This window comes from Caretta caretta, chromosome 8 (assembly GCF_965140235.1).
Source record: "Caretta caretta isolate rCarCar2 chromosome 8, rCarCar1.hap1, whole genome shotgun sequence".
Taxonomy (NCBI): domain Eukaryota; kingdom Metazoa; phylum Chordata; order Testudines; family Cheloniidae; genus Caretta; species Caretta caretta.
The window spans coordinates 77,408,769-77,422,748 of NC_134213.1; the positions used below are offsets into that span (position 1 = coordinate 77,408,769).

A 13,980-nucleotide genomic window follows, 5' to 3' on the forward strand; every position below is an offset into this window, starting at 1 on the left:
TTATTGATGCTATTTTTCAGATATCTGTGCCTCTGCTTGAAAACCCTGTGCTTCGTATCATGAGTCCAAGATACATTTTAAACCTCTAATTATAATCTAAAATAGCTTTTCTAAACACATTCTGTCATGATTTATAGTTCAATATCATAGTCTACCAGAGCTAAATACAAAAGATTTAACATGATTGGAAAGGGGGCGATTCCTAGCTTTCCAGTGGTATATAGTACCTGTTTCTAGCTCTGAGGGCTTGTGAACTATTGCCCTTTAAACACGTTAATGGTCCTAGACTGAATACTGCTTGTCCTCCTCAGAAATCTATAGTTAGGAGGAAATTCTACAGTCTGGGTTAAATACAAAAATTCTCAAGCTTGGCGTTTATAAGAGGAAAAGTGCTGTTTGAAAGCTACATAGGTCCCTATCCCGTATAAACTTATTCATGTACTTAACTTTAATGTAACTTTAAGTTAAGTTTTCACAGGCATCCTCCCCACCCTCCACCCCTTTTCTAAGCATCCAATTTATAGGCCTTCCTCACAGGATCTCTTTTAGAGGAGGGGGAAACTGAGCTGAGGCTAAATACTTGTTCTCAGGGAAACTGGTAGTGCCGCTACAATCTGTCACAATTGTATATAGTATAAATCAATTTTTTTGGATCTACCATTGGCAGGCAGACTAAAAAGCCTTCTCATTCATACTAATGCTGCCACACACAGAGACAAATAATAACTTATCTCTAAATATATAATTCAGTTAATTATAATCCATTTGGCATACAAGGAATTTATTTACATGGTATATGTTTATTTATGTGGTTTTTCAAATCCATTCTTCCTTAAGGTTTTATATGTATGCACTGTATAATTCATGGCATACAGTGCTGCTTTAGGAAGCACTAGCTATATCCCAAGAGGAAGCTGCCCCACATTCTGTGCTTTGCCTCAATATGTTCATTGGACCAAGATTTAGGTACTGTAGGCTCTTGTCTGCACACAACTACTGTAGATAACGCCAGCAAACAAGACAGCTGTTCTTTCCATTACAGTTAAGAGTATGATCTGAACTGCATCCATTCTGCAAAGAATTTTTTTCCAGTCTAATCGAACTGGCTGACAATAATCTATTATAAACTGTGGCGACTCTTGACCACAACTCCTTTTTTACAAATAAGATTTAGCTGTATTATAGTAAAAGAAAATCAGATTTAAAGACTTTCTTTCTTTCTTCTCGTTACAACAGTTGAAGACATAGAAATAAATTTCCTGCCATAATTTTTTATTATAAATTCAAATCCAAGTTTTGTTAAAAAGAAACAAACAAGGTGTTATGCATGATAGTGGGTTAGGCAGGGATATACAGGATACAATACTGTGTATTAACTAAATGTGTAAGAAACTCCTAAATTCAAAGTCAATCTCAGATATTTCCTGCTCTTTAAAATTATGCTACATAAATACCCTTTGTGTGGATGTTGAGTTCATTAAGTATTCTAAATATAAACAATATCTTCTCTTTTGTAAATATGACAAAGAAATGCACAAATGCAAATATCTAGCCACACACCTAAAGGTAAAAACAATGAGAACTCCTTGTGGCACCTTAGAGACGAACACATTTATTTGGGCATAAGCTTTTGTGGGCTAAAACCCACTTCATCAGATGCATGGGTTTTAGCCTATGGTGCCACAAGGACTCCTCGTAGTTTTTGCTGATACAGACTAACAGGGCTACCACCCGGAAACCTGAAACCTAAAGGTGTATTTGTTATAGGTGGGTCTTGGGGTTTTGATTTGTTTTTTAATTTTACTAATACTTTGGAAAGTACTGGTTATAAAATTTTATTTAATCCATCAGATCATTAGGTTCAAATGTCATTGTTCCTGCTTACACTGCTGTGGAATAGCTTTTACAGTTACTGGTGTTTGAAACAGAAACTTTTTACTCTTAAGCTTGCCAACAACATGACTAAGGCTTTGTCGACAGTAGCACTTCTGTCAGCAAAACTTTTGCCAGTCAGGGGTGTGAAAAAACACATCTCTGACCAACATAAGTTTCACTGACAAAAGCGCTGATGTGAACAGCGCTATGTTGGTGGGAGTGGCTATACAGGAGGCCTGTGCTGCTGTATGGTCTGTAGTGTAGACTTAGCCTTAGGCTTAATTGCTTAATTAATTTACTCTAAAAGAATCAGGAAGCAAGAGCCTTCTTCAGAATCTTCTGACTGAAACATAAAAGAGTCTTTGCAGCACAGAGCACACAAGGTTACAATATGTAATTAATTAAATTGTTTGTCAAATTTGGGAAGAGCTTGTAAGCTGTTAGGTAGTACAGAGAGTAACTAGAATTTTCAGTGTGGTCAGTTAACTAGTTGCCAATCACTAGAGCAGACTTAATCAATTAATCATGGTCAGGGTGAAAGTAACAAAGCACTTATGAAGGGGCGGGGCCTCAGGCAGAAGGAGCAGGGCTGGGGGGTCAGCATCCCCCAGCCAGCCCATCCGCACTGCCTGGCCCCCGCTGCACGGGGCTCCAGCAGTGATTTAAAGGGCCCAGGGCTCTGGCCACTGCCGGAGTAGCAGTAGCTCCCACTCTGCCCCCGTCGACAGCCCGGGTGAGGGCAGATTGACAACGACATTAAAGCACTGCCACAGCAGTGCTTTAAGGAGGGTCCTTTGCCATGGCAGCGCTTTAATGTCGCTGTACCGTTAGCATCCTACCCGTATCCACTTCACCCATGCTTGTGGAGAGGGAGGAGCTGATATGGGAGTATATACCCATCACTACCTGGATTTTTCAGATGCATGTCTTCTTTGTGCTAGCAGACCTGTGCAAAGTTGCTGCATCAAGACCATGAATCTAGCTCAAAGCCTTCTAAAATTAAGGTCTTTCCGGTTGTTAAACATTATTGTGGCAAGTAAAAGTTTATCATCTGCTGCCCTCTGGTGGACATTTTGAGAGGTTACTTTGAAGAGTCAGTCCTGTGGAAGCTCTGCTTTGGAAACATTAGATGATTAGAATGAAGTATTGTTGCTAAGGCCTTGTCTACACTACAGGGAAAATTCGATTTAAGCTATGCAATTTGAGTTTCGTGAATAGCATAACTCAAATCAACATAGCTTAGACCTACTTACCGCTGGGTCCACACTACGTGATGTCAACGAGAGACACTCTCCCGTCGACTCCCCCTACTCTTCTCGATCCAGTGGAGTACAGGAGTCAACAGGAGAGTGATCAGTGGTTGATTTAGTGGGTCTTCACTAGACCCGCTAAATCGACCTTTGATGCATTGATCGCTGCTTGTTGATCCCTGGTAAGTGTAGACAAACCCTAAGTGTTAATGAAAAAAAGCTAAATAAAATGTTCATCTCTTTGCAAATCTTTTTTCACATCTTCCTCCTCTTAGCTCCATGCATGCTGTCTCTAGCTGTCTGATTGGGGATTGGTCCTGTTTTGAGCAGGGGGTTGGACTAGATGATCTCCTGAGGTCCCTTCCAACCCTGATATTCTATGATTCTATGATTCTATGATTACTTCTAGCTATTAGAGAGACAAGGTGGGTCAGGTAATATCTTTTATTGGACCAATTTCTGTAAGTGAGAGAGAAGTTGGGCCAATAAAAGCTATTACCTCACCTATCTTGTCTCTCTAATATCCTGGGACCAACATGGCTACAACTACACTGCATAATTCTAGCTATATGTAGGCAGGTTTCTTCTGGTTAGTTTCTGACACACTGATTTTCTTCAACTAACTCCCTCTCTCTTGCTGTGTATGTATTAACAGATATTTATACACACCAAATATGAACTGGTGATATCCATGTAATACGTTTATCATACACCTCTATGAAACCATCTGCACTCCAGCCTGATAATCTATCTCTTCCATTACTACTACTGACATGCTAGGCCTCTTAGTAGCTTCACATCATTCCCATTAAAAAATAAAATAAAAAAAATCACCAGAAAATGGATTCTCCTATTCCTCTCATGTGTAATTCCCCATCCAAATAACACTTGTCTATGGTGCTGGATGCTGTAAAACAAGAATTGGATTTAAGCTCTGATATCTTGCAACATCTATGTACCATTGTAAAGGGAAGATTCATACTGTTTCTTCTAACCTGGCAAGGTTCTATGATATTGGACGTTAAAATCACAACATTATTGTGCACAGAAAAGCTACTTAAATCATATTTGGAGTTTTCTAAAACGTGTTCGTGTGGAGAATAAGGGAAATATCTGTATTTTTTTATAAATATCATGTACACCTCAATTCACCTGGCTGATATTATGCTGCCTGACTGCATAGAGTTAAACCAAAGGAGGTGGCTAAGGGGAAACAAACAGGAAACAAAACAATGGAAAAGATTAGGTTCAGTGAGAGAATACTAATGGTCTTTGATGAAACAGTGGGGAAGCTATTGATTGGGGGATAACCCCAGCCTGACTCCAGAGAGGCTGGCAACAGTTTATTTTTCCAGGACTCAAATCTAGGATCAATGGGTACTAAAGCCTTGAAGATCCTGGGTTAGAAGGAAAGGATTGGGGGGAGTGAGCAGCAGGGACTGAAATGCTTACAGAGAAAGAGAGAGAGTGCATACTGCAGCAGGGCATCCTGCTTTTCCCAGCTAGAAACTGGAGTAGCTGGGCTGAAGGGAACTTATAGAAGCCTGCAAGGAAGGATTAGTGTATATGCTGTTTTCCCGCTTTGCTCTGTGTGCTATATATCTTTGGGTGAAAAAATAAATAATGCTTTGTTTTGAAGTTAGAGTTAGGAGAAGCTGCTTTTTGAGTCATTTTAATCAGCTGCTGTCACAGGCTACTGGGGTAAGGCCTGGCCTTACAGAGTTAGGTCGACGTAATTACTCATAAGCGTAACTCTGTAAGGGTATACAGTAAAATGTAGCTCCCACTGATGTAAGTCACCCACTACATTGACTAAGGCTATGTCTACACTATGGACGTTAAGGCAGCACAGCTGTACCACTACAGCTATGCCACTGTAAGGTCTCTTGTGTTGCCAGTCTTTGCCGGCAGGAGAGAGCTCTCTTGCTGGCATAATTAAACCATCCCTGCTGACATAGCGCTGTCCGCACCAGCACTTTTGTTGGTGAAACTTATGTCGGTCAGGGGTGTGTTTTTTCACACAAGTGGGGAGCTGCCAGACTGAGATCCAGTCTCAGGGTATGTCTACACTGCAGTATGTACCCAAGTATGTACCTACAATCCTGGGCAGGATTGTACTTGGGTGGCTAGCCCATGTTGCTGCAGCTACACTGCTATTTTTAACGAGTTAGCTTGGTAGGCCTGCATGGGCTGCAATTGCACCTCCCAGTTGCTGTGTAGACATACCTCCAGAGTGGTTGAACCATGTGGCCCCACCCACCACAGAGAGAGAAGAAGCCAGGCCTGTCAGCAGAAGGGTCCACTCAAGGAGGACAAAATGGAATCTAAAGCATAGCTTGCCCTGTGATTGTGACAATTAGTTATAAACTTTCCCACTCTCTCAAAATCTTATACAGTTGGATTTATGATTAGGACCCTACCAAATTCACAGCCATGAAAAACACATCACGGACCATGAAATCTGGTCTTTTGTGTGCTTTTACCCTATACAATACAGATTTCAGTACAGACCAGCATTTCTCAAATTGGGGGTCCTGATCCAAAAGGGAGTTGCAGAGGGGTCACAAGGTTATTTTAGGGGGGGGGGGGTCGCAGTATTGCCAGCCTCACTTCTTTGCTGCTTTCAGAACTGGGCAGCCCGAGAGCGGCAGCTGTTGGCCGGGCACCCAGCTCTGAAGGCAGCGCCCTGCCAGCAGCAGCACAGAAGTAAGACTGGGAATACCATACCATGCCACCCTTACTTCTGCACTGCTGCCTTCAGAGCTGGGTGGCCAGAGAGTGGCAGCTGCTGACTGAGGGGCCCGCTCTGCAGGCATCAGTGCAGAAGTAAGGGTGACAATACCATACCAGGCCATCCTTACCTCTGTGCAGCTCTGCCTTCAGAGCTGGGCTCCTAGCCAGCAGCTGCCGCTCTCCAGCTGCCCAGCTCTGAAGGTAACACCACCATCAGCAGCAGTGCAGAAGTAAGGGTTGCAGTACTGTAATCCCTGCTACAATAACCTTGTGTCCCCACCCCCCACTCCTTTTTCGGTCAGGACCCTTATAATTACAACAGCATGAAATTTCAGATTTAAATAGCTGAAATCATGAAATTTACAATTTTTAAAATCCTATGACCCTGAAATTGACTGTGAATTTGGTAGGGCCCTATTTATATTATAGCATCTTGGTGAAAGCAAATGGTGAGAGTAAAAAAATAAAACAATAGCATTTTGTAAAACAATGAAATTTTCATAAAAATAGCTTTTCTGTAAATACATCACATAACCAAACTTCCCGATGGTGTAGTGTGACAGAAAAACTTAACTGGCCCTTTTTTAGGATTACATGCATAACTGATTTGTGGCGTTGCCACTTGGAAACAGCAGCTATCCACACAAGTGATGTACTAGTACTTATCTGAAGTTTCTGTCTTGTTCTCCTGAACCTTAGCTTACATTCAAAAAACAAAAGTATATCTCTCGTTATTATGGTTGTGAGAAGAATCTGAAATGTGAACCAAGTTTCTTGATACATTTGGATAAAGAACACTGAGATAATTCAAATATGCCAGACTTCCATTTCACCTTGACCTTTGTGCTTTTTCCCTCCCTCTTCCCATCCTGCCTCCTCATTTCCGCCTTCCTTTTTTTGCCTATTTGTGTATGTCTTTATTATTGTTACCCCTCCACTGAAACACATTATGTCTGTGCAATATTGTCTGACTTTATTTTGCCCAGTCTTGCAGCTTTTCATGATTGCATAAATTGATTGGCTATCCTGTGACCTGTATGGTATTTGGTACCACACACAAGCTGTACATTGTTTACCATTTTGTATTTTTAAATAATTCTTTATGAACATTAATAAAATATTAATCACACACACAAGCCAATCCTGGGAAACCTGGACAGGTGGCTACATATCCTGCTTGTTCCATGTAGGGATTAATCCCCATCTTGTTGCTGTAGTGGGGTGGGGGTGTGACACCTGTTGTAGGGGAGATGAGTGAGATCTCCGCATCTATTTAGGGGGGTCACATGCCCTGGTTGCTCTATAGCAGTGGTTTTCAAATCCTGGGTTGTGACCCAGAACTGGGTTGCAGCGGCTCTGGTCAGCACTGTCGACTGGGCTGTTAAAAGTCCCGTTGGCGGTGCTGCAGAGCTAAGGCAGGCTAGTCCCTACCAGTTCCAATATTGTGCTGCGCCCCGGAAGTGGCCAGCAGGTCCGGCTCCTAGGCGGGGTCCGTACGCTGGCCCCGCCCTGAGCACCGACTGTGGGGGAGGCGGTGCTGGCGGGCGAGAACAGCATGGAGCTGCTTGCATGCCTCCGCCTAGGAGCTGGACCTGCAGCTGGCTGCTTCTGGGGTGCAGCGCGGTCCGCGGTGCTAGGACAGGCGGGAAGCCTGCCTCTGCATCCCAGCTGTGTCGCTGACTGGGAGCCACTGAAGGTAAGCCTGCACACCAATCTCCTGCCTCAGCCCAGAGCACCCCCCAAACCCAGAAACCCATCTGCACCCCAAACCCCTCATCCCCAGCCCCACCGCAGAGCCTGCACCCCCAGCCCAGAGCCCTGACCCGCTCCCACACCCCAACCCCAGCCCAGAGTGCCCTCTCACACCCTGAACCCCTCATCCCCAGCCCCACCCTAGAGCCTGTGCCCCCAGCCCAAAGCCCTGCACCCCTCCTGCACCCCAACCCCCTGCCCTAGCTCTGAGCCCCCCAAACCCAGAGCTCCTTCCTGCATCCCAAACCCCTCATCTCTAGCCCCAGCCAGAGCCTGCACCCCCAGCCCAGAGCCCTGACCCCCTTCTGCACCCCAACCCCCTATCCCAGCCCTCTCCCACACCCTGAACCCCTCAGTCCCAGCCCCACCCTGCAATCCTCACCCCTGCACCCCAACCCTCTGCCCCAGCCCTGAGCCCCTCCCAAACCCTTCACCCCCAGCTCCCTTGGGTCGCGGGCATCAAGTTTTCTTCAACTGGGTTGCAGAAAAAAGGTTTGAAAACTACAGGTGTATAGGGCAGGGGACACCCCCATGGCGTGGGGGAGGGGCGCCCCGGCGACCACCGCTGCGGCGGGGCATTTCTCTGCTGGGGGTGGGGCCCTCGGGGCAGTGACAGGGTCACAAAGGGGAGAGGAAGCGGCCTGGGGAGAGACGCTGTCCTGGAGCCTGGGGAAGGAGGCCGCGGCCCCACCCCTCTCGGGTGGGAAGCGCCGGGGCCGGGCGAAGCGGAGACGGTGAGTTGCGTGTCCCCCGCTCGGGCTGGCTGAGCCGCCGCCCGCGCTGCTCCTGGGACAGGCCGTCCAGGGTAAGGGGACAGCTGGCCTCGGCCTGCCGCCCGTGCCTCCCTCCCAGCCGTGCGCCGGGCTCCTGGGGACTCCGCAGGGCAGAGCGGCCGCCAGTGGTAGGCAGCGGGCCGCAGCCACGAGGAGGGACTGACAGAGAGCCCCAGACTTCGGGGGTGCTGCAGAGAGCCCCCACGGCGGGAGAGTGCAGAGTAGGGTGACCAGATTAAACGGAGAAAATATCGGGACGCCGGGAAGCAACCAAAAAAACAAAACCCAACAACAACAACAACAACAAAGAAAGCGGCCGGAGTTGTCGAGCCAAAAACGCCGGAGCGGCCAAAGCCGCAATATCGGGATAAATGGCCTCCTGACCGGGCAGCGGTCGGGACGCGGGAAAAAGACCTAAAAATCGGACCTGTTCGTTTTCTATATTCAGTCATATCTGCTGACTTTAGTGTCAAAAATAAGTTTTGTTGTTTTATTTTCTGTTAGCCCATCAGCTCTGTGAACTGCTGGGCTGAGGCTACTGGATTTCTAATTGTGGATCAGGAACAGAATTGTTTATTATTATTATTTATTATTTATTTAGTAATCCAATCAACAACACCTTTTCAAATTTTTGAAGGTAGCCAGACTGCCCAGATGTCAGTGAGGGTCTAATTTGGCCTGCAGAACCCTTATTACTGGTAATGGCTGCATGAGATGGAAAGAACCTATTTTGGCTCTCAGGACTTCGATAAAGTATGTATGCATGTAGTGGTGGTTGGGAATCAGTATACTTTTAACTGGATACATTTGATATGGAGTCGTTGAAACAATAAATATGAAAGTTCAAGATGCTTTTTAAAAAAAAATTTTTTTTTCGGTATGAACCACACTTTAATGGCTAGGTACAATCATTCGTATTTGACAGAGAATCTGTCCTCCACAATGCTGAAGTTCTGTGCTCTTCTGGGGTTAAATCAGACCCTTTCAGTTTTATTTGCGTTATTTCCATTGCGTTTGTAGTCCACTAAAACTTTCTAGTTTCGGTACGTATGGGCAGCCTACCTCTTTCTTTCTTTTTCTTTTAAGACAGTATTTCTCAGATTCCTTTTAACATCTCTCCCCATCCCCCACTGGATATATAGTCTGCAGTTTTCCTGTTTGTTCTCTAATCATTGAGCTTTGCAGTACAAAGTTAATCATGTTGCTGTGATGTTGCAGTTCTGAAGTTAGGTCAGTTCGGTTATATTGGAATTTACTAGAGAAAAAACAATCATTTTGACATTGTCAACCAATAAATTTACTTAAATACACATTCTAAAAGTGGCTGTCCTGTAGTAAAAAGAAAAGGAGTACTTGTGGCACCTTAGAGACGTACTCCTTTTCTTTTTGCGAATACAGACTAACACGGCTGTTCCTCTGAAACCTGTCCTGTAGTAACATCTCTTATTCCTTCTTTTTTGTGGTCATGGATTACTGGGGTCATTTTTTCAGGCCAATGAATGGTCTGTTACTCTGTACAAAATGTCTTCTGTGGGTGTGTTATTTTCTGCTCTGATAAATTTGATGTTTGCCAAACCAGTTTAAACTTGATGTTTACTTTTTATATAAAAAGAAGTAAATAATACATAGATCTTGATTTCCCCATTGACTAATGATTTTTTAGGTATCTCAATTTTGGCGATTTTGGGACACCTTAAAGGGGACTGATTTTTCAAGGATGGATTCTTAGTACTTTAAAATCAGTCGCCTTAATAGTATTTTCTCAGATGGGCACTACCAACTATGATAGTGATTGTTTTCTTTTTTGTTTGCTATGTGAGCACTTGTTCATAAAAAATCCATCTGAAACCACTAATTTGTTTCAAATACTCTAATGAAGAGCCATCAGATGATGATAATTTTTAGTTGCTCCTGACCTGGCTGGATTTGAAGTAGTGGACTAGAAACAAGTTTCCATATCCCATTAGCAATCCCCTAGCTGTATAGACTTTGGATTTAGGTTTTTGTTTTATTTTCATCCATCTCTTGGTGAAGAGACCATTATTTAATTCAGTTCTGTCAAATAGATTAAAACTTCCTTTTTCATGATATTAAAAAATGTCTTGCAAACTCCCTGTTTTTAAAAAGCTTCATCCCTGTATTTAGGTATGATAAGGAAATAATCATCTAGGGTGGGTGTGGGGAGGGATGGGAGAAGAAGAAAAATCTCAGGCTCTAAAATTGCTTAACTTTGTGTAGGGAAATACACATTTCTGGTCTTGTATCTGTAAGTACTAGATAAAGGTGTTCTGTTTGTTTGTTTATTTATTTATTTATTTATTTATAATCTTCTAAATTATTGTGCAGGCAAGTTCTTTGCTCAGCAAAGCCTCTGCTGCCTTGGCATTAGGACACAGCTACTGAAGACAGTTTATCCTGTAAGATTCTTCAGATTTTCGACCTCTGAAGTATGTACTCCATCAGTTCGTAGATTACACTACGTGTATGTCACGCTGTATTTATTTTTGTGATGCTGCCAGTAAGTATATATTGGATTGGATGTCTACTTGGTTTAGTTCACTGAACTGATGGCAAAAATTTCATTTTTGTTAGGCAGTTTAAGATTCATCCATGTTCCGTGAGAAGGTCCACAAAGCATTATGTTTTCTTCATTTTTTGTTGCCTTAATCCCAGACATTTAATATGAAAACTGCAATAAATTATTGTTCAAATCAATCAAATGTTAAACCACACTAGCATGATGATATCCCCAGGGCATTAACTTGGGACTCGGGAGATGGGTTCAGTTCCATGCTTCCCATCTAGCATGCTGGCATTTGTCGATAACATTCTTAGGTGCATATCTCTCCCCATTGAATGTATAGGGACCCTAGATGCCTAACCCAGGCTTTGTGGATCCCACTGTTGCTCTAGCGATTTTTGTAGGTGCCTAAAACTTAGGTGTTGCAATGTTTAGTGTTGCAATGCCTAAGTCCCTTTGTGGATCTGGGCCTCCATTTCCCATCTATAAAATGAGGATAATAGTATTTCTCACAGGGGTGTTGCAGGTCCTCAGATACTATGCCAATAGGAGCTAGCTATACAGGTACCTGAGAGAGAGCTACACTTGATTAAAAAGAAAAGGAGTACTTGTGGCACCTTAGCGACTAACCAATTTATTTGAGCATGAGCTTTCGTGAGCTACAGCTCACTTCATCGGATGAAGTGAGCTGTAGCTCACGAAAGCTCATGCTCAAATAAATTGGTTAGTCTCTAAGGTGCCACAAGTACTCCTTTTCTTTTTGCGAATACAGACTAACACGGCTGTTACTCTGACACTTGATTAAGTTTATTGTATACGATATATTCTTGAAGTCTCACTTAAGTTGCTTATGGAATCATGTGACACCATTTTATATCTAACTTTGTCAAAAGAAAGTGCAGTTTTTCACCATGATGGATGAGATCCTAGGGACAGTGTAATGGAACATAGTAATTGCATTACTGGATCAGTCCAGCATCCTGGTCTCAGACAGTGTCCATCACTAGATACTTCAGAAATAGGTGCAAGATCCTCCATAGTGTACAGTTATAGAATAAATTCCCCTTGGGGGAAGTTTCTTAAACTCCAAGCCAAGTTGGCTTATGCCCTAGAGCAGGATGTTTTATATGCATTATGTGTTTTATATCTTATCTAATTGTCCACACAGATGTGTAATCCTTTTTTTGAATCCTGCTAAGTTCTTGGCTTCAATAATAGTTCATGGCATTAAATTCCACAAGTTAATTATGCATTGTGTAAAAGTACTTCCTTTTATCAGTATTAAACTTTCACTTTCATTGGAAGTCTCCTTGTACTTCTATTATAAGAGAAGGTAAACCAATCATGTAATTGAAAGAGTGGCATATCGTATAAAATAGGGAAATCCTCAGCATTCTCACTAGCATCTGGACACGCTTCAGTAGTGTTTTTTTCTTCTCCCTGGAAGACAGCTCTGTTCTCTTAATCTTACCTCATTTTAATAATTTCAGTTAATTGCTTGGCCTTTTAAAAGTTGAAGTAGGCAGAGCTAGAACCCAAAACTGAGCTGGGGCCCTTGATAGCCAATACAGGGTCAGAAATGCCATTTTATGACATCAGAATCAAAACTAAGATCAAGGTATATAGGGAGAGAAAGTTTTAATTATTAACAATCGAACATACAATGTTCTGTGATATGAAGGCTGTAACAGGCAGTCTTTTAGTTCTCAGTAAGATTTCAGCCAGGAGAGAAATATTTAGTACAGTTTAAGCTTACTGTAATTCAGTCATAACAATCCTGCTATTGAGTAGCCTGTTGTGGTTAGCTAATTGAAGTGATCTTAAGAGTTGATCAATACAATGAGCTGCCCACTGGACCACACAGAATCCTGATTACTAACTAGAGAGATTCAGGGCTAGACTTCTCAGTTTTTCATAGTTTAAAAAAAAAAAAAAGTAGCCTAGCATGTGAAAAAGCAAAAGGGAAGCTGCCAGAAGTGCTTATTTGAAATGGGCATGATAAAATATTCATATTATTGGGGGGTGTATTATGGCCAAACACTAATCTCCGTCTGCATTGTGCTCATCAGTGCAGTGGTTGAGTACTCTTTTAGACACCTGCATATGCCAGTGTCACCTAGTAAAGAACCATATCTAACCAAAACTCCCTTTTAATTGCAATTTGGATATGTCCCTTGGCAAGAGTCGCACATTCACTTGCCAAGTTCTCCAAAACAGATTTGATGTCTTGTTGGGATAAATGGATTATGCTGAACTTCATCGAAATTTATGCCATGTGCCTGAGATTAGAATCTGGCCCATGCAATAAAATTATAGTGAAAGAAGTGATTTGACATCATAGGCCCTTATCCTGCAAACACTTGCAACATGGGCTTAACTTTACTAGCACAAACAGTCCAATCAACACCAGTGAGAGCTATTCACACTAATAATGTTAAGCATGTGTATGTTTGCAGGACTGGGGCCTGTTAGTATTAAATTAGGTGGAATAATTGGGCCAAAGGTGTTAACGTAACCCAGATACTATCCAACATTAAACAGTTTTAAACAAGGTTTGGGGTTTGGCATAAAAGACCTCAGCCTCCTTAGTACAGTATTATGGCAAACATACCATTACAATCTTTCTAGGATTTTATTAAAGATACAGAAAAAGACTGAAAAACAGTTAAAGCATTTGAAATGTAAAGTATTGAGTAAGGCTTTTGTTTTACAACATCCCTTGTTCCCTTTCCTTTTATTGAAGAGGTTTTTTTTTTGACAATCTCTTAGGTGGCATCAAAGATTGAAGTAACTGTCATTTTTGGGGAAAAGAGAAGAAATTAGTTGAGATAGGCAGGAGGTGCTGCTGCTGCTGCTGTTAAAAGTTCAATCCGGTTTCCTAAGAGGGGAAAAAAGAATAGCAAAGAAAATGCAGCTTTTGTCTCTGATGTTGACTTTCACTTGCAAACCTCACTGCTGGAAAAAACAGGCACGCACACCGTCTTATCAGCCATTCTAGGACTCAGCAAACTCATCCCAGCATTGTGATGCTTAGGGCATTAGCATTGTGGTGCTTAGGCTTAGCTGCCTCTGTGGT

At 42.8% G+C, this 13,980-nt stretch overlaps 1 protein-coding gene across 13 annotated transcripts in view; it reads left to right on the forward strand.

The window, feature by feature from the left end:
• The window catches only part of KYAT3 (kynurenine aminotransferase 3), a 57,602-nt gene that overhangs the window by 16,521 nt on the left and 27,101 nt on the right, over positions 1–13,980 (forward strand). The window contains exons 1-3 of one of the 13 annotated variants that reach the window (XM_075131658.1): positions 7,435–7,554; positions 9,021–9,136; positions 10,730–10,901. The exons of 1 other annotated variant lie outside the window; for it this stretch is intronic. In XM_075131658.1, the coding sequence (XP_074987759.1) occupies positions 10,893–10,901 (9 nt within the window). In that variant the 5' untranslated portion in view covers positions 7,435–7,554; positions 9,021–9,136; positions 10,730–10,892. 11 more of the 13 variants (XM_048861373.2, XM_075131662.1, XM_048861381.2 and 8 more) reach the window with 11 other exon arrangements.